Below are 27,383 nucleotides of genomic sequence, written 5' to 3'. Positions count from 1 at the left end.
GGAATAAATTTGGGTATCATCCCTTGCTCGACAATGGTTGCTCAGCATATATCATATTGGCCTGATTTAGGACATTACATCACCTGGTTAGGTGGCTCTAAATAAGTGGATGTAGATGGTATATACCTTGAATGGAAGTAGATTGGTTATGTTTTTTGCGCAAAACCTTGCATTTGTGTCCATTGTCATCCCGACCGGAATACAAGCGGGGAAGATAGTGGTTATAAGATATCGAATGTTTATCAAATGACCTGAGACTCTGTATTCACCAATGCATAATCCGGTTCTATACGCAATGCAGCACAGGAGGGGAAATCTGGTTGACGTCTCGATTATCTCTTCCAGTATCTGATATAGACCGATCAACAATGGCTATTGTATATTAGTTAGAATATCAAATGCAAGAACTCTCTTCATTATGCATTTAAAAGAAAAGACTAGTTCTCCAGATAGTGTGTGATAGTTTTGGGTGTTGATGTTTCCATCAGAGAGGATGGTGTGGTCACGTGCAACGCATGTTTAACTAACTGTTTATGGCAATAACGACCACATACCTTTTGTAATATATCAACGCTCAATAGTACATAGAATACTATAGCTTTATACCCCCACGCGGACCATATCAAGACTCTAACCAAACATGTGCCGAGCTCTCACCAAGCGGGTTATAACTAATTAATTAGTTATACACCAAGCAATTTTGTTCGGGCTTTATCCCTTAGAGTGCTCAAAAGAAGGATATGGCCAGTCTCATACTATATCGCTATACTTTGAGAAGACAAAAGGGGTTTTATACATTCTTCGGGAAGCAGTTATTTTTTCGAGGCCTCGCCAGTTTAACAGGCACAGGGCAATTCCATATAAACAACGAGCTCTTCAGTTACACATCTGGCCGCTGGCTCTACAATGAAAACAGTCAGTTGAGGAAACGCTATGTTGAGTTCAATGCCGAAGCCCTCAAGCGTTGTGCTTCCCAAGCACTTGGCAGCAAATGCATTGGGTTAAGGAAATTGCCGGAAGGGCTTTATAACAAAGTGTTTTCTCTGGAAATGGAGGATGGCAGGGATGTCTTAGCAAGAATTCCTAACCCGAATATCGGTCATTTAAGCCAGGTGGTTTCCAGCGAAGTGGCAACTCTTGATTTTGTAGGTGACCCTTCTAGATTATGTCTGAATACAATTCAATAGCAGACTACTAACTCAAGTGTTGGCCATATTTAGCTTGGCACCGTCCTTGACATTCCTGTCCCCAAAGTTTTGGCTTGGAGTTCCCCAGAATCACAGCCAAATCCAGTGGGCGTCGAGTACATATTGATGGAGAGAGTGGGCGGCCGTCAATTGAGCGAAGTTTGGGACAGCATGTCTGAAAGACAGCGTTTCGATTTGGTTAAGAGCGTTGTTGAGATTGAGATGAAGCTTGTAAACACTAGGTTTATGGGGCATGGCAGCTTATATTATAAAGCTCGTTTTGGAGATAGTGACCCTAAATACATAGAGGCAATTAGCCCAAATAGGGTTCCTTGTGGGAGAGAAGAGGATGCATCCCGGTTTGTCATAGGCCCAACGACTGAGAGAGCGTTCTACGTTGAAAAGGGCGGGAAACAAGGAAATCAAGGCCCCTGTAAGTCCAGTCATGAACCAGTAACTAGGCTATATTAGCTGACCGTTTAAAGGGAAAACGGCCGTGGAATATCTTACCGCTATTGCAAGACGGGAGATATCTTCAATACAGGATTTGAGTGTAACTAATGCACAGGAAACATTGTCTTTTTGGGAGCGAGTCAACACCCCATCGTTGTCTAAGCCTCACATTAAACTTCTAGAACAGTTCATTTCCATCCTACCCTACATTATACCCCCCTCTGAAATCACCCAACCCATCCTAATGCACCAGGATCTTCACTTCGATAACATCTTCGTTGATGCAACCGATCCATCAAAAATTTCGGGTATAATCGACTGGCAAGGAACATATGCTTCCCCGCTTTTTATGCAATCTAGATTCCCATCAATATTCGATTGCGACGATCCATACCCTTGGGGTGCCATCCAGCCCACACTCCCAGAAGATTTTGACGCCTTATCACCGGAGGAGAAAAGGCTCGCTGAAGAGTCGCTTGACCGTCTAAGGCTGAAGAAATTCTACGAGCTTGCCTCGAGGAAAATGAACCCTCTTCAAGTCAAGGCTATGGATGCTATGAGGAACGACGAACACCCCACCTCTTTTATATTTTACATCGTCCAGCAGTCTGCGTTTGATGGGCCAATTCCGCTCAGAGAGTTACTTATGCAAGTTTATGAGAAATGGGACCAGTTAACACGCAAAAATGGCGTAACACCAACATGCCCTATTTCATTCACTGAGGAAGAGATCAAAGAGGCACGTCAGCAGGCTGAGGAATGGGGCGAGGCATTTGGTGAATTTGAGAGATTTCGAACACAACTTCTGGGAAAGGATGGGTGGGTTTCGCATGAACAGTATGAGGATGCTAAGCGAGAATTTGAAGATTGTAAGGTTGAGCTGGAGAGATTGAGGAGGAGATTGGAGCAGGCGTTGTAACATGAGGATCATACTTAACACTTCACAGCAGCATTCTGCCGACCAAGAAAGGTTCCAATTTCTTAAGAGAGATATCAATGATGGAACCAAAAAAACGAAGTGATTAACGTGCATCAACCGCGACTCGAACGCGGATTGGGTGCTAGACCAATTGTGAATGGAAGGCACCCGTGCTACCCTTACACCATTGATGCTGTTGTGTGGATGTGGGGCTCGCCTATTGCCCTGATAGAATCCTCCTTTTATGTACCAAAAATTAACCTTATTTAAGCTCATGTTACTCCCGAAGCGCCAAGACAATGTCGTAAATAGAGATAGAGACAACAATATTCAGCTACTCTTGTAAGGAGCATATGGAAGGACACGTACAGAGTAGGTCACTCCAGGGGCTATGTATCAGTAGCCATCTCCTTTACTCTCGCCTCTAGGCTGAGGATGAGGACGTAGAATAGTACACCACACGATTTCTAGTCGGGTATAGAGCACGTATAGGAGATAATATCATCAATCTTCCTCCACACAATCTGTATCCTTCTCTATCTTCAGTCGTGGCGCCGAGGCTTGGCCCCTCCCACCCCTTTGCCTCTGACCACCCTTCCCGACTGGAGCCTTTGCAGTTAACATCCAATCGGGCGATTCTTTCACTAACACCCCGTTCTCCCATAAAATACCCAGACCGTTCTTCCTCTCTACCACGATGTCGAAGAATTCGAGTCCTATCTTCTTATCGTCAGTCCCATCGGAAGATATACCCTCGCTCAAAATTACACCGTTCTCACTTATGCCGAACGGGCAGCCGGCAGCTAGGGCGCGTTTAAGGTCGATATATATCAAAATTTGAGCATCTGCTCTCATCCCGGAAATTACACTATCACGTCCATGGCTTTTGGCTGGAGGCGTCGCTACCTCACCGCCTCTCCCATTAGGCAGAACTGAGCTTATAGGTGGCCCACTGGCAAAGTGTATGTGATTTCTTCCCATACACCGCAGCCCGCCACTCTGGAGTATCTTGGGCCAGGTAGCATGGTAGGTTCCGTGGACAACAGTTTCAGGTAGGGGAACGGAGGGATTTTCAGAGAGGGTAAGTGGTGTAAGAAGAGAGGCAGAGTCAATACACTTCATACTATGCCCCTGTCTGGCACGGATTAAGTAGTTATTCGGATCCGGATCGTTGGCGGCGAGTGCTTGATTGGTAGCAGTCAAGAGAGAGGACTCATCGCCTGTAGCCGCCTCTTCTTTTGCGTTTATTTCGGGCAAGCTGGGTTGGTCGGGGATGTATAGAAGACCAAATCTCTGCTTATCGGAGGTGGAAACTGCCTCGAGGACATCTGCTAGGGTCGCTTTTAGGCCCTTGAGTTTCCTATATTGTAACTTGACCATTTATTAGCCTTCTGAGTCAACTAGTGTCTGTAGAGGGTACTGACTAGTTCGCCCACGTTAGCATAGCCTTGCCTGTCGATTTTAATCCCCTCCTTTTCAGCGGCATGCCGTAGTATGAACGTAAGTTCTCTCGATATTCTATATTCTCGTGATTGCTCCCTACCGCCTCTTCCCCGAGGCGGTGCCATTTGGATATTGATGGGAGAGGGAAACCGAGCTCTAAGCGGGACGGAACGTGGCGAGGTGAGACGGAAATACCGCCTTTGAAAATGAGAGTGGGAATAGAGCTTCGCGACTTGGAGGTTTGGGTACGACTGTAGCGTTAGTGCCTTCAGCGCTCTTATATAAAACATTGATATATGATGCGGTTTGTGTTTATTATCCTTTTATGAGTCTGAATTTCCATCGAATATTGGATACCATTTAGAGTTTCAGTCACAAGCGCCATTCCTATTTTGGTCTCCGCCGAGTTAAATTCAAGTACGAGCTTTCTACACTATTATAAATAAGGGCTAATTACGTAGAATATGGATTTTGCTTACTATATCGCTCCTTCGGGTCTAGCGCCGCCCGTCCAGGCATAGTGCAGCCCGTTTGGGTTTGGCGCAGACTGAGACTTCTTTAGGGCTTAGGGCTCAGAGCTCGAGGCTTATCGCACAGAGGGAACTCCACATCAACTCCTTGTCAGTTTCTTTTCTTCTTCCCGTCCGCTCCAATCACAACTTCCAAGCAGCGGCCCCGTTCATCTAGTGACGATGTTGTCTCGCGTGCATTCTCTCCTGTCGAGCTCCCTTGGCCTCTCGTCTTCTATTCGCCGCCTTATACGGTCTCCCGCACCCTGTAAGTCCCTTTTAGCCTGTGTCCCATCGCAGGCAAGCCGCCGATTCCACGCGACGAAAACTCCCCCCCTTGTCTCGACCGATGTACCTAAACCCCCTACCACGCGACTCGTCGCCGAAGGCGGTATTCCATTGAGCCCCTCGCAGGTAAAAGACCTGTTTACTGGGCGATTCCCTACTGACTGTGATCATGATGTGCTTGTCTTCAAAGATCTATCTCAGCGTGATTACAATAAGATTGTCCACGGTTTTGAGCGCTCCCTTAGTGGGAGGTACGTATATAGCGAAATAATTGCATTGTTTTCTATTCTTACTAACTCTCTTCTATAGGTGGGGTCGACCCTCGGGTTATCTTGTGTATGGGGATAGCTTTCATACGGCCTCCGTGCTTCGCGCACCGCCGTCGGACGTTCACGACGCGCTAATCTGGAACATTGTTGATCTCGTTACTAATACGTTGAAGCAAGTAACCCGGGGTAATAAGGATTATTCGTTTCAAGTGATGATGAACACGAGCACCCCCTCTAAAGAGAAAAAAGCTGCGATGAAAATTCCCGACATTCGGATTGCGAGACGGGAGCGCACTTCGCCTAGTGGAGAGATCCCACCAAACAAAATAGTATTCGTCGCGGAGATAGGATTCACAGAAAGTGCGTCGAATCTTGAGAAAAGCATTAATCAATGGTTTAAAGTTATGCCTGAAGTTAATGTCGCGTTCCTTATCAAATTGGACGAACGACCACGGTTCAGTTCCAAACGCGCGTTCAGCCATTTCCCCGAATACGTGATCGCAAACCCACAAGCATATATCAACACCGATACTGTAGCCTCATTCAACCAAGGAGCTGCAGAGATACATGGTGTTAACTTTGTGGGTAATATAACCGCTTATCTTGAAATCTGGAGGAGAGGCCCTGACGGCGGCGCGGAGCTGAGTGGCGAACGAATCGTAAGTACAATCGACATGCCGCAACTTCATACGTCTTGCTTACACTATTGAAGAGATTCTACGACTCGTCCCGGCTGCTCAATCCACCGAAACTAGAGCTAGATACGGCTGCCTTTGGTTTCTCCCCAAACGATCGACAACACGAAAAACTGGTATTAGATTGGGTAGAATGGGATGAGGCACTTCGAGGACAGACTGGAGAGTTGGCACGCAAGCGGTTTTTTTCTACCCTCAATAAATATTGTATGATGGAGACAGAAGGTTCAAAGTAATGGAGGGGATCACGGTATTCATGGTTACGGTGTTCATGGTCACGGTGTTCGCGGATTGTCTCTAGTATCAAGTCCTCTTCAACGGAGGAATGTTTCGCCCAAATCGATGGTCCTGAACAAAAACTCATACTTACATAGTAGAATCAGTGACTAGATCACGAATACTTATGCAAGATCCCTTCAACAACCCGTATGTTTTCCCGCCAGAACTCTTTTGCTTCGTTTTCTGGGAGGTCCTTCGGCCGCCACTCGGGCTTCATAAATAAGCCAAATCTAAACCACTCCAGGAAAACTCGGGTAGGCTCGCTCTCGACCTGCAACTTCCACTCGGGAATAGTTCCCCAGAATACGTCGCGAAGCTCACTGGCGCGGTCGTACTCCGGGCCAAACCCGTTTTCGGCTGGCTTGCGGAAAAACATCTCGATAATTCGGTAAAGTGACGCAAATGGAGCACTGGCGACAAATTCCCAATCGATGACAGCCTCTATGTCGATATGTGTATGGCTGGATACGATAATATTATGGGGTCCCATGTCAGAGTGCATAGCGACAATGGGGATTTCCTCGACAATAGCCGGAATCTTGTGCATGCAGTTCTTAACAAAGTCCCTGATGCGCTCGAGAAACTTCTCCTTATATTCTTCGATACCTTGCTGTTTTTCGAGGGCGACAAGTGAGGACTTTATGTATGCTTGGAGGTACTCGCGCACAGACGAAAATGGGCCGCCGAGACCGTGATGTCGATCGGGTTCGACGCTGAGGATGGTATCGTCGCCAACGTCCGTGGCGACAAGCTCACCGATGAGACGAGGCTTCGGGAGTGGGATGCTCCCAGCAGGCCTGGAATGCAAGGGCTATCCTTTGAACAAAAACGAGCTTCTCTTCATGATATAGGCGAGGGTACGTCCTCGAAGCTATGACGCCTGGTATCAACAGCGTTATCTGCCTTCCTACACCCGTAGTAGCTTGCCGTCTCTTTTCTCCGGGTATCGGATACACGGGAGGCACTGGTAAGATGTGAGAGTTGAGTGTCTTTGAGATTAAGGCCATCAGCGAGTTCATAGATGCCACATTGCCATGGTGGCATAGCTGGACCACGTAGGCGGTACCTGGACTCTCTTGTACCATGACCTTGTACGAGATGCTCAGTGCACCGTCAGTGAATCTAGCCGATGAGGCCAGGCGCTGACCTGTGGCCGACAGAATTGCCTCTGACAGCTCTGCTTCCGAAAGTACTATGGGTTCTGGAGGTGATATTTCCTTCGACCGCCTGTCGATTTTAATCCAGTACCGATCAACAGGCATAGCCTGCGCACCAATATCTTCCAAGGCCGCCGACCAGGAGAAGGTCGTAGGCGTCGCTTCGATCAACGCGTAACCCACACCTTTTCCCTTCGGAGAGCCAATAGCGCTGGAATAGACAAAAGCCAGGAGCGCTGAAACAGCTTCATCCTGTGTCATGAGCTCTTCGGACATGATTAAAAATGATCATAAGAGGAATTAGTACCTATAGGTACGTCCACGGGTAGTTATAGACTTGGCTTCGACTTGTCGTCTCTTTAGCTCCGTTTCAAGGATGGTTTCTTGAGCAAAACGAATCAAGGACACATGCTCTTCGCTAGTAACATTTTCGAAACCATCTCGCTTGCTAGGAGTCTGAGTCGGAGTCAGAGTCTGTAGGCTCTGAAGGGTGTATAGTTATGCTTCGAGGCGCACAGCCAGCTTAGGATCGAGTGATGGATCGGTGAGCTCAAAGGAGGAGAGGATAATACATATTCCGAGCCCTAAGGGCTCCTCTTCGGGGATCTATGATCTGGCGTGTTCAGAGGTCCTCCCACAATTGTAGTCGTTACCCTACATCGTTTCGCTAATTATGATTTGTATTCAACAGTGAGCAGTGTGGAGATACCGTCGTTTACTCGATGAATACACAACTGATCTGGAGCGTCGTGTGTGCTGCAAGCCTTGGGAAGCAGAGGGCGGTCACAATGAATGTGGAGGACTGAATTCAAGTGTTGAGCTTCCGCAAAATGAACAAGTCTGCCTTTGCATGTTCTATCCCGCAAAATATACCTTATGGAATAGTTTGAATAAAAGTCTTTACTATATTTCTCGAGGTTGAAGAGTTAGAATTGCCAGATGGTTATATTCTCCGCCAGTGCTATACAGAAAAGATACCCGCTTATTACTTGATTGCTATATCAACGATCACAAATACAGCCACATTCCGCAACCGGGCATATTTTATGCCTATAAAACCAGTCTCTAGCGTGGTCTGCGTGAAATCCGTGGTTGCAGTTGATACAAAACACCACAAACCGTCTCATAATGTCTTCATGGCTCTGAGCAGTTGTTGCTGCTTTCTTTGAGTCTTCAGCGATTGATGCTTTGGACATTGGATCAGGAGTCCCTAACCATAAGGAGCATACGCCACAACGGGGCATATGCCGGTTGCATTTAGGGCATGCTGTGCCATTCATGGAGGCGTGGCCTAATGGGTTTCCAGGTGTTGGATGAGAATACTCTGGAGCAGCTGTTGGTGTAGCTGCGATATCTGAATTTGAATTATCCTGCTGCGTAAGGGGCCGGGTACAGTAGTTGCAGACAAGACTAATCTGTTGGAGCGGTGGTTCCACGAGCCTGCGTGATTCCCACGTTATGGCTAGTTTCCGCGACTCAATGTCAAATTTGACTCTGTTTAAATGCAGCTTCCAGGAGTTCATTTGATGTCGGTAGGTTTCGCGCCAGGCCTCAAACCGAGCCTTGCTTGGGGCATCTCTGATGAATCGGGGAATTGTATGGCACATTGCCAGAACGGGGGTCTGTATGTCGTTGAATTTGTTTATGTAGGATTGAAACAAGTCTAATGCTGCGTGGTCAAGCCCTGTAAGCAGAATACCCTCAACATTCCCTTCGTGTATGGCTCGTACGGAGGCATCCCTCAAATAGCTCGTGAGTTCAGCGTCAGGTAACCAGCGTAATGCTACCTCCACTCGATATCTCAGAGGGAGCGTCGATTCTTGCAACACTGACATCCAGTCGCTATTACCAACCATGGCGAGTATAGCTCTGGCATAAGGATCTGTGAGCTCAGCTGCAATTTCTGCACATGTCTCTTCCCAGTCGGGTCCTGCATCACCCTTAGAGCCTCCAATTATAGCCATTGCCAAAAGTTTATGCGCTTGAGTTGGTTTATTCTCCCTAAGTGCCTTGTAAGCCAGTTTCACCTCATCTTGGAAAATGGCTAAAGCTGCCGCTTTAGAGTGTTGCCTATCTGCAACAAGTTGATTCACTGTATTCACGAGATCATCATTAGATTCCGGTGCGCCACATATATGAAGGCAAAGCTGCCGTTTCTCTGGAAACTCAGATTCACAAGTCTTGCTTTGTGCGAATTTTAGTTTATGGACCAATTCTTGAAAAAGGTGACTAATGTCTACACCTTCACGTAGATCAGAGCCATCGCGCCTACTTTCAAAACTTCGCCCTAATGTATTGTGAGCAACTTTCATCCTTGAAATCATGGTATACTAGGCTAACAAACCAAGCTTCCCATTCCAAACACTATATATGCCAACATAATTCATATCAACACCATGTATGATCATTGAGTCGTTAGATGACCGCGAGTGTGCGCCTAAGCATTTCCGTTAGTGATTGACAAAAATTTCAAGTGGCTTGGTAGCTCACGGCCTATCCAGTCCCATAATTCCTGTAGAGCTGGGTCATCGGATACTATAGCTTTATTTTTCTCGCTGTCGAGTAAATATCCTTCAGCACACCTCAAGCGTGGAATGGTTAGCCATGACAGTGCATCGTCAAAGGAGAGTCCATCTTCGATTGGATGAGAGCCATTCCGTTTTTCGTGATCTATATCATCCACCTCCTCATCTGGATGATCAGATGTAGGCTCGTGGCTCAGCTCTTTACGCTTTAAAAATGAGGTCTGAGAACATATCCTAGAATTGATCTGTGATGCATTTATTCCCAGATCAGAAGAAGGGTTCAAGATACTTGGGTTGGAGTCACTATGGACCAGGCCTCCCCTGCTTAAAGAAGATCTTGAAGATAGGTCTATCGAAGGTGATGGAGGTGGTGGAGTAAATAGGCTGACAGTTTTGTTAGCCAAAAGGGTTATGGCAACAGGTTGAGATACCACTCCTTTATTTAGAAAGTCGAAGGAGGTAACCCGTTGCCAATCTTTCTTGGCAGCGCTGCTTGATGAGAGGACTGAAGGCCGGAAATCTTGCACCTTTCTGGTATATATTTGTTCTGGATAATGCTTACTAGAGTCCTGCCCTAGTGCAAGTTCCAAGGATGATTTATGCTCATCAGAAAGGTACTCCTTAGCAATGTCATAACATCGAAAGGTTCCAGTTGTGGTTAGCATTCCCAAGCATCCTCGCTCCGTTCGAGAAAATCGTAGACTTGAAATTGCGGAACTAGGTTCAATGTCTGGTTTTAGGTCCAACGCAGTAGAGAGTGGACCTGAATCAGCAGTAGCAGATGGGGCGCCCGCAGCCGTAGGGTAACGGAATCCTGAGCGACGATCCCATATGCTAATAGCAACATCGTTGGAAGGGAAACATGCAGCGATATAGTTTTCATCTAGCCAATCTATGGCTATGTTGTGGACACATCGCGTAATGAACTGCAGAGATGGACTACCCGATGACTCTATAAACATGGCATATTTAGAAAAGGGTGTGGATAGGGTTCAGCTGTATAGTACTGCATTGAAATCAAGGGGTACAACGTATCACATATGCGTACCTCTTAGGTCATATATTCTTATGGATTGCCCTCTAACCCCAGCAACCAAGGTCTCTGGGTGATCTTTGAAGAATTTGATACTAGTAATCGGCTCTGAACTAGCTAGTTTGCGGAGAGGTTCTGTCGGGTACCGACTTGTCCCAAATGGCCGTGCAGAGCTTCCCAAACTAAGACGCTGATTCACATTCCATATATTAAGACTGAAATCGTTCCTAACTTTGTCCAGCCCAGCAGCTAGCAACCCTTGTGTATTGAACGCGACGGCGTTGCAGCTCCTCTGATTTCGTATTGGGAAAACAATGGGGCTCAGTGTATCATCGTCGAGGCGAAGTACCGCCGCCTCTCCTGATGACTGCCCGACAACAGCTAGGTTCTCGTCAGCAGACGACCAGTCGAAGGCTCGAAACGCTGGAACCGAGTGGCGAGAGGACAGGACGTCGTACTTCAAAGTTCCAAGAACATCGTCGCGAGAGGTGACTTTGCATAAATTGAAAGATTTCCCTGGTATATCGACGTATAGAAACCTCTGGTCGTCAATCGTTGAGCTTGGTGACCATCGGACTGCGGTCTCCATTCTGTGTGGGGTATTTGACGCTATTGCAAGGTCAATTTCTATAGGAAAAACCGGATTGGGCGTAAATCATCCAGGATTAATAGCCATTGCCGTTATAAATTCATCACTCAAGGCGACTTCGTCCGTAACGAACTCTGCGCGTTCCGTCTGGTGCTCATCCTAAACATGCGATCTTCTGCTGTGAAATGTTTGGGGAACCTCAAGTTGATATCGGAATAACCACGGCCCGATTACACAATTAGGGTTTGCTTACCTAACAATAATGTTGTATGTACTAAAATGTTATTGGTTGATGAGACTTAAACTTTATTATCAAAAAAAGTAAGCAAGTTATTATCAGCATAAAAGCGCTTTCAGTTATTCTCCAATCGATTGCATTGGAGAAGTTATATCACATTACCGCGCACCATGAGCTCGATATCAGGTAAACGCAGTCGTACTGGAGACTCGCATGAGAAATATAAGAAACCACGATACGCATACAAGCAAAACTCCGGCTCTAAAAAGAGTAATAGGAACAACTCCAACGCTTCCTCAGGACAATCGGTTAATGATCTCAAGAGCAAAATACGAGCCACGAAGCGACTACTAGAACATTCTAAGAATCTACCTGCGGACGTGAGAGTAGAGAAAGAAAGAGCACTCAAGGGATACCAAAGGGATCTAGAGAAGGTGGAGGAGAACAGGGCACGCAATGCTATAATTTCGAAATATCATTTTGTCCGGTTTCTAGGTGAGTTTTCTTCTCCTGGGCTATATATTCCGCTCTCTTGATCGGTGCTGATATCTCTATGCGATAGAGAGAAAAACTGCAACTCAAAACCTGAAGAAGCTACGGCGTTTGAAAGAGAAGCTAGAAAACGAGGAGGAAAATGGCGATGAAGGAAATAAGCCGACATCTCCGTCCAAACCTGAACGATTAGCCGAACTTGAGAAGCAAATATATTTCACTCAGGTTGACCTAAATTACGCCATATACAGCCCATTGACGGAGAAATACATATCTTTATACCCTAGTGATAAATCAAAGGAGAAGGAAGGGAAAAGGAGGAATAAAAAGGACGAAAGTGACGGTCAGGAACAAGAAACGGCAGAAAGTGAAGAGGAAGAGAAAAGTAACGAGGAAAGGTCAGCGCTTGGGCAACGATTGGCTCCAATTCGACATGCGTCGAGTGTGAAGCCACCGCTTTGGTATGCCGTAGAGCAGAGCATGAAGGATGGAACGTTAGACTTGCTACGGGAAGGAAAACTGGGAATTACAGTTACGGGAGAGAGAAAAGGATTGAAAGGCGAGAGCGAAGAGAATAATGGCGGTGTTATGGCTTCTGGCCAGAGTAAGGTGACGGGAGGCTATTCGACCATGTCAAAGAGGGAGGTTCAAGGCGGGGTGTCGTTGAATGGGAAGAACCAGCGGGAGGTCGAAACTGGGAATAGTGATGATGATGAAAGTGACGGTGGTTTCTTTGAGAAATGAAATGTATAATACCCATTTGAAAGACATATATTTTTGGAGGCAAAGTTCCCATTCCATTTTCATATCCCTAAAATCACTCTCTTTTCCCGAATAGTTTCCAGTTTCCCTTATTCAAACGATAGCAACTCCGCCATCCAATCTAAGAATACATGTAAAGATAGAAATATAAAAAATATCAGCAAGGTATGTGTAAAACTGGCGGTCTTTTGCAAATTTCTGAGTAAACATAGTAGAAAATTATTTCATGCCCCCTTCCGTGGTTGCAAATTGCAAGCATATTGCTTATAGATGATAGGTCGCTGTGTCAAAACAGCGCAATAAAGTGAAACGACCCATCGCTCAAAAGTATCAGAAAACTCCTTGTAATATGTACGTCTCCGATATATGTTATAACTCCGTATGCATTGCAATTCAATCTTTCGTTAAAAAAGAGATGGCAAAAATTCTCACATCACGAGACAACCTCCGCTTCTCGCTCTTCTTCTTCTCCCACCCAATGGTGCCAATCCAGCTGGCCCATAACCATACTCCTGGTCATCATCCAGGTCATAAAGAGCCTCCAGGTCTCTTGCTCGACGCCTACTTCTTCTAGTTGTGCCACCTGCTTCTTCGTTGGCCATCATGTAGTCACCCCATTTCCTCTCAAGGCGCATTGCTGCTGCGAGATTTCCGCGCAAGACTCGTTTTGTATGTTCATCAACGGTCATCTGCCATCCGTAGAAGCATTTAAGGCTTATGATTTCGGTTGGGTAGAGGTTTGGGCGAGGAGTTGGCTGTGGGAGTGGGGGTGATGCGGATGGGAAGGGGGTGGATGCCCCAGAATCAGAAGGTGTGGATGTGAGAGAGCTTTCACTAGAGTCTGTGAAAGAGCTGTCGTCGTCGTCGTCACCCCCTTCCTCGTCCTCTTCAGCATCGGAGTAACCATGGGAATGTGGAGGCGTCGGTCGACGGAGCTGACTTGGTGCGCCGGAAGAAGGGTAGGTCATCCAGGGGACAGAGCAGTTGTTGGAAAGGACCTCGCGAATCCCAGCCCACGTTACATTTCCGCAGTCAAATACCGCTAGGCGTAATCCGATCTTAGGGAGTTCAGGCCCAACACCGCGTTTTCGCATTTGAGAGCAGATTTCCATCAACGTAAGATCAGAGACACGCGTGTTGTCCAAGTCGAGGGAACGAAGCTTGGGGCTCTTTCGTAGTAATGGTAACATTCCTGTGTCTCCAATTTTCTCACAGAAACTAATGTTTAGATGCTCAATGGTTTTGGAACATGGTGTTCTTGACAGCTCCGTAAGGACAAAATTCGTCAGTTCACCGAGTTCCTCTAAATCGAGATATCTCAACTTCGGGGTTGTATTGATGATGTGCGCAACAGTGTGGTCTGTTAGGCTGCTGATGAAGGAGACATGGAGGCCCTCAAGTTCAGGAACATTATGTGCAAGACATTTCACGCCATTATCAGTCAGAGAGCGGCAGTTAGACAGGTCCAGCTGTTTGAGTTTTCGTGGAGGAACGACAGCACGACCGGTTAAGATATCGATTTCTGGGTCAATACCTTGGATGAGCGTCCTCAAACTAGCATCGGTCAAGGACGCGCAATCGGATAAGATAAATCGTTCTAGTGTATTCACTTTGAACAATTCTGACATGACGCTCTCGTTGTCCCATCCTTCGAGTCGGCTCACTCGCAGATCCTTTAGCTGAGTGCACGACTTGACTACCCAAGACAGCCCTTTGGTGTCAATGCCACGGCACCAAGAGATATTGAGGAACTCTAGCATGGGACAGTTCTCGGAAATAGCTTTCATAGCCGAATTAGTGGCCGTAAAGACGCCACACATGTTAATATGCCTCAATCGTGGGTTGCGAGTGAAGAAGTAGTGAGCCGTCGCCTTATCTAACAAACAGTCCTCGACATTCAACTTGATCAAATTCCGGCACACATCGGTCACACGTTCGCCCTCTGAACACCATACCTCAAGCAGCTGATTGCATCCACGTAGACTGAGGTTCTTCAAGAACGGTCCAGCAGCCAGAATGACTTTGAGCAAAGCATCTCGTGGTATTTCCTGGTAGTAAGCCGAGGTATCTAATTGTGCCCACAGCTGGCCGTCAAAACACATCGCGTACCAACTCTTGGACACCACCGAGCATCTAAATAATTCTTTCGGGCTGAGATATCCGATAATATTCATCCTGATTTCCATGGGCAGTTCAGCCCAAGTATCCTTCACCGGAACCTCTTCCTCTACCTCCATGGTCACCTCCATGTCGCTATCAGCATCTGCTTCTGCTGTAGAATCCAGCATCACGGCGCGAGACGACGGTCGCATGTCTGTGGGTAGCGGTATAGAGGTCTGGTTTTGCCCGGTAAGATCTGTCCCAACCATCCGACTCGGTTGGTGGTGGTCGTCAGCGTCGGCACCAGTAGCAGCAAGTCGCCTGTTTGACAGATCGCCATACGCGGTCGGGTCATCCCAGCAATTACGGTGCGAGAGGCTTGAAGTCAAAGAGACGCAAGACATGGATGCTCCTGTTCTGAATCGTCGAGAGCCCTCAGAAACAGAACGACCCCGGCTCAACCTTACCAGAGAAGGACTGGAGGCTATCCGCTGTATACCCTTGAGAAGCCTCTTGCGGCCCTTGACCTTTTGCTGAGCATCTGGCTGGTTTCCATCGATTCCGGGAGTGAGAGGCCGGGAGGATTGCCCGGAAGCCTCGCCATTCGGCGGTACCTGCACTTCGTCCGGCAGCATTGAAGCCATTGTAGTGATTGTGCGTAGTATATATAAATAGGTCTAATAAATCGAGAAGAGATAAAGGATGTCTAATGGCGCCCCAGCCGTTCAAAGACGGTGTTGTTGGGTTGAGAGTCGTGAGCTTGAGAAATGTCGGTGTTTCAAAGCCTTGTAGTATCCATAGCACGCCAATGCAGTTGTAGCCCCAGCTGAAGAGGAATAAGCGAGCAAAACAAGCAGCAACCACCCCAGAAGTCTGAGAAGGGCGTATAAGGCAGATTATTCCGCTATTAAGGAGGAGAAAAAAAGGGATGGAGAATAGGAAGAGAAGGGAGAAAAAAAAATTGAAGGAAGAAAAGGGTCAAGTATCCATTCCGGCCCGGTTAGGGAAGTGAAAAAAGGGAATGGAGAGCGGTACTAATAGAGTTAAAGCCTACCAGGGACTGAATGATGGCTAAGAGGTCTCAGAGGGAAGAAATATGACAGAGATCGATTGGCAGAAACTCGTTTTTGACGGGTCTCAAGACCTGGCTGGCTGATAACTTGACTACCTGTTCGTGCCAGAGCCGCCACCCATCATGGTACAGAAGAGTCACATAGGAGAGAGTCTTGCGGGAGCAGGCCGACCGACGACAGACCCGTCAACAGACCCGTCAACGGGACAAGAGTCATGCGGTGGTGATTAGTGGAAGTGGTGGTGTGGAGAGGCAGAAGAAGAAGAAGAAGAGGAAGAAGTTGAAGATAGTGAAGAAGGTGGTGGAAGTCCAAGTTACCCCAGGAAGACTTCTTATCGCCCTATCGATAAGCGGGCGGTGGGGGCGCCAGGCCGAGGTACACTCTTGGTACTTGATACCTGCATAGTCTACAGCTTCATCAAGACAAAAGCCCACACTCTTTTACCTTCGTCCTTCTTCATCTTCATCTTCTGCGAGTGACGGATGAAGTGACGATGACAAGCGACAGGCCGGGTGACTGTTTGCTGTCCTACGACCATGCCTCACCTGATGCGTTCGCTGTCCATACAAGAAGAGCCTGATGGATTTACGCTGCAACCGCGGAAGCAAGGAGGAGACCACGCGGGTCTTTATTTTTTTTTAGTTAACGTGGTTTTACTTGTGCTTTAGCTCGCAAGTTAAATGTAAGTTTCACGTCCGGTCGAATAAACTAAGTGGAGCGTCTCTGGGTCGGTGTTTGTCTCCTCTTCTTCCTTTGGTTGACGAAGATAGCGGTAAGAAGATATAGGTACCTGTCCTGATTATCACACACACATACTACTTACACGTTTACCCTTATGGCTGTCGAGTGAAGATGCCGGAAGAAAGACCGAGATGCTGTGTCGTCCGAAACGCCTGTGGAAGAAGTTTCAAGCAAAAAAAAAGTGGCTAAAAAAGGGTGACAAGAACAAAATCAAGATATGCAATAAAGAGAAAATATGTATCCAATCTGCATATACCCGCCTCTCCTTACTTCTCCGTACAGCATACAACATCATCTCTATTTTTTATTTTCGGGTTGATCCAGTGCCATGCCCGCTCCATGCAAACAACAGAATAAGGAAAGAAGCAAAAAGCAAACAAAGAAGCAGAGCAGGAACCATGGAATGGGAATGGAAGGAGAAGGGAAACATTCTAAAACGTCAATATAGTATCTGGATATCATAAAAATGGAGCAAAAGGGACAGGGGTGATCGTTCAAACGTAAAATGAGACAGGGAAAGGGCTCCGCCGCCATGCACAAAAAAAGGGGGATCGAGGACTAGGCAAAACAGAGTATGGAAAAATGGCCTGTAAAGGCAGAGAGATATATAGTGAAGAAAGTGGGTAAAGAGAAAAGAAACACCCGAAATAAAATTCTTCGTGTGGTAGGATGTTTGGTTTGATGAGTAGAAGGGGGGTAGGATGAAAAAAAGGTAGAAATGTAGAGGAGATAGGTGTCAAGTCGGGAGTCATGAGTTTTTTCCGGCCATGGTATTAGGTTGTTTTGACATTGCCGTTGCCGTTCGCAGCCAGCCTCATCCATGGATGCTTCATCACTTCTGTAATGGATATCCTCGTCTGCACGTTCCGATCCAGCATCCTACGGATCAGGTCAAGGCAGTCGTCAGTGAATGGTAGGAAGGGGACACGCAACGGATGGTCCATGATTTCGTTGATGTTGTAGAACGGATTTTCCTTGTAGATTATTGTGTATAGGAGGATTCCTAGAGCCCAGACATCCTGTTCCTTGCCGAGATAGGGCTTCCCTTGTAGCACTTCGGGGGCGGCGTAGTCTAGACTCTCCGTTAGCATAGGCCTTACGTGAAAGGAAGGAATAAATATCTAATGTTTACCTATAGTCCCAACAAAGACGTCAAACGGACCACTGCGTATATACGCTGCGCTGCCAAAGTCGATTAACTTGATCCTCCCCTCTCCGTCTAGGATGACGTTCTCATCTTTGATGTCTCGGTGGACGACTGATGCTTTATTGTGCAGGTGGTCAATCGCACTTGCGACCTGGTGGAAGATATTTCGGCATTCGTCTTGTTCCATGTTCGCACGGAGTTCAACATAGTCGAACAGATCCATGCCTGGGAGACCATGCGGGACCATTTCGATATAGTAGTTAACATCGTCTTCAAAGAAACCCTCCATTTCGACAATGTTGGGATGGCGGTTGCCTTCACGGCGGAGGAAGTTCAAAACATGAATTTCTAGGGGAACGGTCCCCAGGACTCTGTCGCGTGTCCATGTGTCGACTAGGATTCGGTTCTTGGTTACGTATTTAAGAACCACTTTTTTCGAAGGGTCTCGTCTGGATCGGGTGAGCTTCACTTGTCCATATGCGCCTTCTCCCATATCTTCCAGAATCACATAGTCAGATATGCTCTTCTTAGTCGGGACCTCGTCATTCTCAGGCACTGCTACTCTGACTTCGGCCACATGTTGGACTGGCTGGGAAACTAGAGGCTCGGATGCAGCTTCTGTCAACTGTTGAGCTAAGAGAGAAGAATGAGTTAAGGGCTCTCCCAGCGACGACTCGACCTGAGGTATCCTCTGCGGCGGTAAGACAGGCGACACTTGGCCTGGAGATATCGGTGGAATATCAGAGAGTTTCCTCGCCTTGTTGGGTAGAGAGAGCAGGTCGTCCTCCATAGGAGAATGGAGTTGTCTAGAATACGATATCCATAGCGCAAACACATCCTCCGTAGTACAGGCAGCCCTGCCGTTCTCACATTTTGGTGGCTTATCCTGGTCAACTCCAGCGGGTTTGCTATTTTCTGGCAATGCAGATTTGCTTTTAACCACGCGCATCTGCACATCGACAGTGAGCTTCGAACCGTCCTTATGACAAGCCTGTAGACCTGCAGGTCGCAGGTCCGTCATGGTCAGCTTTGACTCGCTATGTCGCATTAAGAATAATGCCCTGGCCCTTCGGAAGCTGTGCTCTGAGATGACCACTCCATCAACAAGAGGGGCATCGTCCTCTTCCGTTAAAATTCTGAGAAACTCATCGAAATCTGGTAACAAGTCTGTAACCTGGGAACCTTCTGTGTGGAGGTTACCGAACAATGTGGCAGTGAATGCTGAATTGGCGCTGATAATCTTGAGGGTTTTGGCGCATAGGACCATCATACCAGCAATATGAGGGAAGCAGGAGATCCGTAGGGCTAGGTGTTTAGATAGGGGCGTCAAGGTAAGCGGTATACTGCTATCCTCCTGGAGACCTGAAGCAGTGAAGTGTCTTTGTTCATTTATCTTTGAGAAATCAGGCTTTCCGGAGCCAGTAGGGAACCGTTCAGGCACATTGGGCAAGAGATCGAATATTGAAGTGCCCCTTTGAACGGAAATCCTGTCCCATATCTGCTCAGTATCGCCGTTTGCACTCATAACTCTTCCCCTATCGTCGAATTCGATAGTGACGGCATGCTCAGTGATCTCCTCCACTACCCAGATCAGTCCACCCTTCTTTTCCATCACCCACAGGCTTGCAGAACCTGTTGTGCCATTTCTCTTCTGGATTGGTACGACATCTCCACAGAGTAACACTCCGCGCGATTTCTTGGACGAGTGGTTGGGGTTCTTGGGCTGTTTGTTGCCGTTGCCGCTGTCGCTTGCAGAGCTTGAAGGGGTAGAATAATTCAGGGCATTCGCTTTTCGTGTAACTCGGGCTGGTGGTTTGCTCAGTAGCTGCGCAGTCACACCATTTCCCATGCCAAATGGTTTGAAGTGCGACGATTTGCGAGGCACCTCTTCCTGTCGATATTCTGGTTCGGGCGTCACGACCTGTGTGCCTTGAAGCTTCGATGCCAACCATTCTCGTCTTTCTCTCTGAATCAAGTCTAGAATGCTTATCTTCCTGAATTCACTCTGGGTTACTCCAAATATAAGGCATGCAAGATCATTGGCTGCCAGTACTGTCCATTTGGGCTTTGTTTCGGTGGTGAACACAGCTTGGGTGGGAAGCGATGATTTGCCGCTGTGTACATGCATGGTGGGAGTCATGCAGCCGAATCCAAAGGACGAGGTACTCCGGTTAGAAGGAAATTCAACAGCGGAGTACGGCTCAGTCAGCATTCCCATAGGCTTGTTCTGCTGCGACAAGGATCCGATATCCGTAAACGTTCTCTTCAAGCTCACTCGCCTTGAGGAAGGGGCCGATTTTCTACCCCTGGGACGAGGCATAGCTCTGTCCAAAGTCACCGGGCTCAAATGTTGCTCCTTGTTTGCAAACCTATCCTGCGGGGATCTGATATCCGCAGGACTGTATGTCTGGTACGCCCCGAATGCACGGTCAAAGATATTTCCTCCGCCCTCTACGGCTGGCGGGCCAGTTGCCGGTCCAACAGCAGGGTTAGCGACGTCATAGCTTCCCAAGAGGTTTGACCGAGACAGTATATCCATCATCCACTGTATTTCATTTTCATCGCTCATCTGGGCCTGGCCATCGCCCTGGCTCGAGTCGTTTGCCGCCAGCCCAATTCTATCCTTGAGGAAATCTATGGAGCGCTTCAGGAGGTTATGGCGGTTGTTTAATAGATCGTCAGACTGCTTGGCGAACGAGAAAGAGTGCAGAGACTCAGACGGAAAGCGATAAAGGTCTTCGACTCCGGGCGAAACTGTGCCGTCCGAGGAATATGCAGAGGACTGTATCGATGGTCTGCTGTTCTTTGTCTGGGACTGTGAAAGAGGCTGTATCGTGGACGAAGAGGCTAAGGCAAAGGGAAGAGAAGGAGCTCTCGATGACTGCCGTATACGAGGCAAGCCAGACGAGCTCAGTCCGTGATCATGTTCGAGCAAAGGAGATCTAAACAGCAAGGTCAGTCAAACTTCTTCTCCGCCGCCCCATGTCAAGTATGTAACTGGGTCCGCATCGACGAAACACGAACCTTGATAGATAGTCGTATTCAACAGAAGAGGTGTCTATGTGGAGAGATTTGGATGTCTCGCTCATCTCGCCTTCGTGGTTTAAAGTATCGTGAGGCGGCTGGATCTGGTGGGAGTCACAAAGCCCATCGCCGTTATGGATGTTCACTCTCTCGTCTAAGATCTCAAACAGAGCAGAGCCGGTTCGTCAGTTATTTAGTCCAAGCTGAAATAAATAATAATAAAAAGATAAGGAATAAAAAAGAAAGAAACCGCTGAGATGCTGCTGTGAGGGTGCCACAAGATCGGTTTTTTTTTTCTTTCGCCCTTTCAACATATTCTTCTTCTACAGCATCTGCGCTCAACTGACTGACTGACTGACTGACCATTCTGATAGCCCATCCCCCTAGTCTCTGACATGACACGAAAAAAAAAAAGACAAACAGGATCCAAAGCTTAGCACCTGGAGATTCGTCTGGCCGGCCCTTTGGCGGGTTTTAGGACGGGGTTTCTTTCGATGAGGGTTTTGCCAGCGGAAACCTGCGACTCTGTCCCTCGCGTTCCTAGAGTCCCATCGCCGTGCAAGGGGTCGTTCACGGAAGCAGTTAAGATAACCCGCTACGCGGGAACTTGGAGAATATGTCTTTGATATTAGTCAGTTACGTCACGGACGGGTTTATAGATATATATAGAGAGTCGATATGAGGTTGATGGCGCTCCGTTTGGCAGCGTAGCGGACGGTTTAGTTCGATCCAAAAGCAAACAAGAGTAGAATCCGAGCGGACAGGCAGGTCGTAGGCTCCGTCTGGTCCCAAAGTTATGAATATCAAACTGGTGAATCCGCTTCCAGATGGTATGTATGCAGGTTGGTTGTAAAGCTCCTTGAGCAAGACAGGCTCCGTTCGAGCGTACAATGTACCTTTTTTAAGGCTGCCAGCTCCTACTTCTGCTTCTTCTGCCTTTCTCTCTTTTTCCCTTCGACAGGAGGACGAGGCTGACCGAGCGACGGAGGCCTTCGCTTGAGCGTGATGGCGGGTAAGAGGTAGCGAGGAATAGACGAGCCTTGGAGAGAAAACGGTGGGCTTTTTTTCTCTCTCTCTCTCTCGCTATCGATTTTTAAAGATTCTAACAGAAAGTTGAACACTGCAAGCTAACTAATTATTTAGCTATGTTTATTTTTACATCAAAAACTCCACTAGAGAACTAGAGCTTTCAGCCATCATCAGCTTTGGCTCTTTATTTCACTTGAACTAGTTTACTAGTTCACTGTTATGCGAACGGCTGAGGCTTTGACGGAGCACAGCTGGCTTCGGTGCATCTTCCTTTATCGTGAAGAGGTTGTCCCCGGAGCCAAGTCGCCATCGACCAGGGAAGAAAAAAGACAGCAAGCCAACCGGAAGGAAAAGAAAGAAAAAGAAAACCAACCGGGAAGAGCGTGAAGCTGGATCCTCCTCGGAAATTCAAGTCCGGGGATGCATGTGCAATTATCGACCGTCACGACCATGGAAAGCTGCTCGAATAAAAAGGCCAGTCGGATGAGCCCAAGTTGCCTCCCCGACTCTCCCCGGTTTACGAGCAGTTACAACGCGAACTGGTGATAGATCCGCGTTAGAGCTTGTTTCTCTCTTTAGTTACTAGACCTATTATACCTTCGAAAATCACAAACAATCTATTTATCGCTGTTTAGAGGATAATTGTTCTTCAAAGAAAGGTGACGGGATAAAGTTGCTCGGTCCCGGCTCCTTGAAATGCCAGCTGAGATAAGTCATATTATTTTCAACTCTTTGGATATCACAAGCGCCCTTCGCCTTGGGCCTTACTGTCAGCGACTCTGGGCAATAGCGAAACTGGTAATTGAAAGGCACTTTACTACGTACTTGGGCCCTTGGGCTGGGACACCTATCGTTTGTATTGGTGATGGAAGTGAATGTGGTGGAAATGTCACTTATCCTTAAGGGCTTCTACTCCCGGAGGATGTTGATGAGCTCCGGGAAGGGCTGGACCTGGATGAGTTGGAGTATGGTCTGCTAGATGAATATGCCGGGAGGCCTGATAATTTATAACACGATCGAGGTGCACACTATAAGCTTTCCCCTAGACTTGCTAGGCGTTACTCTTGAATTTAGGTGTAAATATCCTCGTCCGGTAGATATACTTCGAGTAATGAACCTAACACCCTCTTATTTCTACCTCCTCAATCAGGGAATGGGTTCTTAGAAATTTGACAACTTAAGAATTTGTTAGTCCTACGGCTATTGCGGTGCACAAGAGCTACATTCGCGACAGAACATGCCAGCTCCTGGCCAACCTCAGCACGAAGTTATAGTTGAAGACGGAGAGAAGCTAGATTTTCATGCCTAGAATCGTGTTATGAACATCAATAGGATACAAGACGTCGCCGACGTTAGGCGTGAGCCACGCAGTTCGAAGGATTGTCTAGATTTATTCTATAACTACCTTCTACGCTCCTCCGGTATTCCAAGCAAAGAATTGTGACAAGGAGAGAAGTTATTTCGAGGTTCATTGCATAAAGCTATCTCCGAAATGTTGCAAACGCAACAATTCTAGTATCGTAACTCATGAATCATTTCCGGAGAGTTGATGAAGGCACATCTCTTTCTCAATTTCTGTTCTCCTATGACGTTATGCGGACCATGGCCGTCAATACTCGACAGCCCTTCGTTGGGGCCACCGGCAACAAATACCAGTACCTCATTGTGCCTGGAGAAGCTTTTTCGAAACCCTTTGAAGGTATTATGGCCCGGTAAACTTGGCTCTTTGGTATTGGCAAATGTTGACCAGGATCGTGAGGCTCTATGTGATAATTCATAGTCCGATGAGGTTGGGCGTGTGGGTGATCCAGGAGCTATATAAGCAGAAAGGTTGGCATAGACGAATGGCAAATCTGCTCCATGCAACACTCCTAGTGCGCTTGGAGCTATAGTTTGGTTCCAGGCGAAAAAAAACGCATCAGCTCCTTCTGCAGCAGCATATTCTCCAACTAGCAGTGGTTCGCATGTCATCACTATATCTCGGAAAATTCTGGCCGTGCGATAGAAGTCTCTGGATAATCCGGCAGTTTTGTTCTCGGGAAACTCATCCGTAGGATATAATTTGAGAAGAATATCGATGTTTTTTTTAGATACGTTCGGTGCATAGGATGCAATGAAGTCCCCTGTACCTTTTGATGTTGTTATATTTGGATACACAAATCGAGTAACATCGTCCTCACACCATCCCATCATTGTAGTAACGGGGGCAAAGCGCCGTTGAGCGATCAGTTCTGACGGCGCAGCAGGGAGAAAATCACCATCGACGCTAGGGAGCCATATATCTCCAATATTGTGGGAAATGTCGTTTTGGTATGTCGCAATAGATGCTGCGAGTAATGTCTCAGTATCCAATTCCCGTAGGCATGTTAACGCCGCTTTCGAGTTGAAGTCTCCAGATGTGCAATTTGCCTTGTCCGTCGCTAGCTCCATTGCTGTTCTCGTAAAATTGCCCGTGATGCCGGGCTCAAGTACTTGACTCTGGCAGATGCCCTGTTGAAATGGAACTGGCAACTTTCCTCCATATGCCAACATCTGCATACCGACGGATACGCCTGACTACGTTAGAGTGGGTGTCAAGAGTAGCGTGGGACCAAAGGCAAGCATACCTCCTGATGACTGTCCAAATATTGTTACCCTGTTTGGATCACCCCCAAACGCGGAAATGTTGTCCCGAACCCATTCGAGCGCCAATCGTTGGTCTCTCAGAGCTGCATTCTCTGATCGCTCAGATCTGAGGGCCGTGGTCTGAGCAAATCCAAACACTAGCATCGCCTTAGAATAGGAGTCTTTGCATGGTTAGGGGGGGCTACTCACCTCCCAGGCGATAGTTCATCGCAACGTGGATGATTGGACGACCGTTGGCCAACGATTCCATGATCATGCTGTCAGGCAACCACCTCGGATCTTGAATATGTCCTCCCCAGTAACCCCCACCATAGATGGTTACCATAACCGCCAACTTATCATGACTCCTCGTGTTCTTCGGCCTTCCGATATTGAGATTCAAGCAGTTTTCAGAAACTACCATCGTACCCCGTGAACGTAACGCCTGGGGACAAATTGGCCCATATGCGGTAGCATTGACATGGCTTCCGCGTGGAGAAACAACGGCCACTGGCGGTTTGAAACGATTTTCGCCCCCGGTATCCTGGCCGAAAGGGATACCCAAAAACACTTCTATTCCATTGCGGTCCAAACCACTGTATGTTATCTGCCGCTCTTTGTCAACAACCATGGGATTGGCAGCCACAATGGTGGCTGTCAACGCCAAGATCCACAACATGACAAAATCGTACTTGGCCATATTGAAGAGGAAGAGCTAGAGCTATTAGCAACTAACTATACCTGTAGCATTTGTAGAAGCTGTAACTACAAGGAGGCCGCGGACAGTTCTTATATGTGGTTTTGGTTCTACCCCCCATCCAAAGTTCGTAGGATGACAGGGTAAGTACTATGTAGTGCTTCTACTCGTGCCGCACCCGTACGATAACCGTATCCGGCGGTTGGAACGAGGGCTGAAGATCCGACTTACGGGGATGTGTATAAATAGTTAACCCCGCGAATGTTACTAGGATTAATATGAGTTACTGGAAATATCTCGGGCGAAATTACTCACAATCAAAAACACAAAAGTCTCCAAGATCTTTGTGGCCTGCCTCCCTCCCTTCAGCCCTCAAAACACAGCACCCTTGCTTCCATCAATCCTAACCACTATTACAGTCCGACGGACTGGTGCCGTTGCAAGGCGCACATAATTTTGAAGATATCGGCCACGCCGTTCCAGGTCGAAGCCTAGACAGAATATGCCATTGACATCCTAATTCTCCTCGGCCGAATTGCATACCGGGTCAGCCTTGTATACTTCGCAGTTGCGGCAATCAGGTTTTTAACAAAATATTAACCACCTGAGGATAGCCCACTGCCGGAGATATTACATCCCCCTAATGTTTTGGCCACAAAAAGGCGAAACGGCTATGCTTGAGATGATAGTAGGTAAATTGCCCTTAAAGGCTTCCATAGATAGGACCGTCAATGTCTACGCCAATTGGCAATCCTCCGGCTGTCATTCCCACAGGAGGACTCAGGCCGGGGATGCTGGCGTCGCTGCCAAGCCGCGCGTTTCTTGTGTAAAGGCACTAAATGCGTCGATCTGCGGGCCGCCATTGATGGAGACATTCCCAGAACCATGTATGTGATGTTTATTGGCGTAGCAGGGAGAATTGGTGGTGGTAAAGAGCTTGACGTCGACTTTGTAGTTGCGAAAATAATCTGCGTACAGCTTCTGGAGAGCCAGGCATGATCGAGCCAGAAATTGGTTCCACACCTGGGCTTGAAATTCCGTTAACAGTATCCTGGAGAATTAAGTACGCCTTTAATACCCGCGGCCTGCGGATATGCTGGTATATTAGTGAGCGGTTCACGAAGGGCGATTGGTAGATCTAATGGTGCCATCCAAGTTGTAAGTTTGGTAGATCATCTTTGACAAGGACAAGACTGGCCTTTTGCAGCGTTTGTTGTGCTTGTATGAGTAGATAACAATCATAATCATGATAGACCATCCTTACCCTCTACATTTCCCATGGTGTAACCATCAAACATAAGTCATCCTTTCCAGAGCCTGTTGGTCCACGGATGATTCTACGTCGATGGCTGGAGAAGGGATCATCAAGGAGTATGGGCGGGGCATGCTCTAGATATTGTCCCCTCTACCTACTTGGACAGTGGTGGCCCTTGGAAAGATATCAGCGATGATGTTGCAGAGGATATTGCAAGGATTTGGAAAAGTGAATATGGCGAGACCTGGAGGAAGTGAAATACCGCACCGGGGAAGGCAGGGTCGAGTGCTTTTTGTCCCGACATCCCGGTCAGTCACCCGTGTCTGGCGGCCATGGGATGGTGTATCGATCTGCGTCTTGTGGCATTCGTCTCTACGATTCAACACAGTCATTGAGAATACTATTAGAATTCTTGGTATTAGTTATATTCACCCATGCTGTGTGCAGTCACGTTCAAACATGGTCGTTGGAAATTTCCAACGAGACTTCCTAAACATGATAGATTCAGTTGTCCAACTCTAGAGGTGAGATCCGTCCTCCGACGTAAAGTTACTAATGATAAGTTAAAGAGAGTCATACGGAACCCGATGGAAGAGGGCGGTGGTATCCACGACAAGGACTGCGACTGCAACGGCACCAAATATTCTAGCCCGCTTACAAGCCTTCGGTCTAATATCCGACATAATGTTAGGATATAGCTAATATTAGAGCATAGATAACATCAGATTGGTATAATGTTAGAATGTTGATAATATTATATTGTAAGGCTAAATATATATGATATACTAATTAATAATAACTAGTCCGTTAAATCATTACTATTAACGCCGGGGTGCCTTTTCCGGCTACCTCTTTGGGTTTTACAACCCCTATGA

The 27,383-nt window shown here is 47.3% G+C and overlaps 10 protein-coding genes and 1 non-coding gene across 11 annotated transcripts; 3 read left to right on the top strand and 8 right to left on the bottom strand.

Annotated features, from left to right (window-relative positions):
• Positions 1-1,049: 1,049 nt before the first annotated feature.
• On the top strand, positions 1,050-2,559 carry MCYG_00877 (phosphotransferase family protein; the record flags this gene model as incomplete). The annotated part of the gene is made up of 3 exons (XM_002850727.1): positions 1,050-1,145; positions 1,221-1,620; positions 1,673-2,559. 3 exons carry the CDS (start codon positions 1,050-1,052, stop codon positions 2,557-2,559), a joined length of 1,383 nt encoding a protein of 460 aa, XP_002850773.1.
• A 109-nt stretch (positions 2,560-2,668) lies between these two features.
• On the bottom strand, positions 2,669-2,753 carry MCYG_10512. Its single transcript has one exon. It is a non-coding gene; the product is annotated as a tRNA-Gly (tRNA).
• Positions 2,754-3,063: 310 nt separating this feature from the next.
• On the bottom strand, positions 3,064-4,127 carry MCYG_00876 (tRNA 2'-phosphotransferase 1; the record flags this gene model as incomplete). The annotated part of the gene is made up of 2 exons (XM_002850726.1): positions 3,064-3,930; positions 3,984-4,127. The coding sequence occupies 2 exons, from the start codon at positions 4,125-4,127 to the stop codon at positions 3,064-3,066; spliced, it is 1,011 nt and encodes a 336-aa protein (XP_002850772.1).
• A 567-nt stretch (positions 4,128-4,694) lies between these two features.
• On the top strand, positions 4,695-5,999 carry MCYG_00875 (uncharacterized protein; the record flags this gene model as incomplete). The annotated part of the gene is made up of 3 exons (XM_002850725.1): positions 4,695-5,050; positions 5,109-5,727; positions 5,781-5,999. The coding sequence occupies 3 exons, from the start codon at positions 4,695-4,697 to the stop codon at positions 5,997-5,999; spliced, it is 1,194 nt and encodes a 397-aa protein (XP_002850771.1).
• Positions 6,000-6,154: 155 nt separating this feature from the next.
• On the bottom strand, positions 6,155-7,475 carry MCYG_00874 (uncharacterized protein; the record flags this gene model as incomplete). The annotated part of the gene is made up of 2 exons (XM_002850724.1): positions 6,155-6,839; positions 6,904-7,475. 2 exons carry the CDS (start codon positions 7,473-7,475, stop codon positions 6,155-6,157), a joined length of 1,257 nt encoding a protein of 418 aa, XP_002850770.1.
• A 395-nt stretch (positions 7,476-7,870) lies between these two features.
• On the bottom strand, positions 7,871-11,346 carry MCYG_00873 (WD repeat-containing protein; the record flags this gene model as incomplete). The annotated part of the gene is made up of 5 exons (XM_002850723.1): positions 7,871-8,102; positions 8,319-9,486; positions 9,544-9,563; positions 9,782-10,676; positions 10,773-11,346. The coding sequence occupies 5 exons, from the start codon at positions 11,344-11,346 to the stop codon at positions 7,871-7,873; spliced, it is 2,889 nt and encodes a 962-aa protein (XP_002850769.1).
• A 408-nt stretch (positions 11,347-11,754) lies between these two features.
• MCYG_00872 (conserved hypothetical protein) lies at positions 11,755-12,820 on the top strand (the record flags this gene model as incomplete). Its single annotated transcript, XM_002850722.1, has 2 exons — positions 11,755-12,079; positions 12,147-12,820. The coding sequence occupies 2 exons, from the start codon at positions 11,755-11,757 to the stop codon at positions 12,818-12,820; spliced, it is 999 nt and encodes a 332-aa protein (XP_002850768.1).
• Positions 12,821-13,266: 446 nt separating this feature from the next.
• On the bottom strand, positions 13,267-15,582 carry MCYG_00871 (F-box domain-containing protein; the record flags this gene model as incomplete). Its single annotated transcript, XM_002850721.1, has 2 exons — positions 13,267-15,259; positions 15,281-15,582. 2 exons carry the CDS (start codon positions 15,580-15,582, stop codon positions 13,267-13,269), a joined length of 2,295 nt encoding a protein of 764 aa, XP_002850767.1.
• Positions 15,583-17,525: 1,943 nt separating this feature from the next.
• MCYG_00870 (serine/threonine-protein kinase ppk6) lies at positions 17,526-21,320 on the bottom strand (the record flags this gene model as incomplete). Its single annotated transcript, XM_002850720.1, has 4 exons — positions 17,526-17,824; positions 17,885-20,841; positions 20,924-20,988; positions 21,279-21,320. The coding sequence occupies 4 exons, from the start codon at positions 21,318-21,320 to the stop codon at positions 17,526-17,528; spliced, it is 3,363 nt and encodes a 1,120-aa protein (XP_002850766.1).
• A 2,144-nt stretch (positions 21,321-23,464) lies between these two features.
• On the bottom strand, positions 23,465-25,256 carry MCYG_00869 (carboxylesterase family protein; the record flags this gene model as incomplete). Its single annotated transcript, XM_002850719.1, has 3 exons — positions 23,465-24,504; positions 24,559-24,738; positions 24,767-25,256. The coding sequence occupies 3 exons, from the start codon at positions 25,254-25,256 to the stop codon at positions 23,465-23,467; spliced, it is 1,710 nt and encodes a 569-aa protein (XP_002850765.1).
• Positions 25,257-26,151: 895 nt separating this feature from the next.
• Positions 26,152-26,812, bottom strand: MCYG_00868 (uncharacterized protein; the record flags this gene model as incomplete). The annotated part of the gene is made up of 2 exons (XM_002850718.1): positions 26,152-26,338; positions 26,667-26,812. 2 exons carry the CDS (start codon positions 26,810-26,812, stop codon positions 26,152-26,154), a joined length of 333 nt encoding a protein of 110 aa, XP_002850764.1.
• Positions 26,813-27,383: the final 571 nt, after the last annotated feature.

This window comes from Microsporum canis, genomic scaffold, assembly GCF_000151145.1.
Source record: "Microsporum canis CBS 113480 supercont1.1 genomic scaffold, whole genome shotgun sequence".
NCBI lineage: Eukaryota > Fungi > Ascomycota > Eurotiomycetes > Onygenales > Arthrodermataceae > Microsporum > Microsporum canis.
Note: the sequence above shows the minus strand (reverse complement) of the source record. Positions and strands in the feature narration are given on the sequence as shown.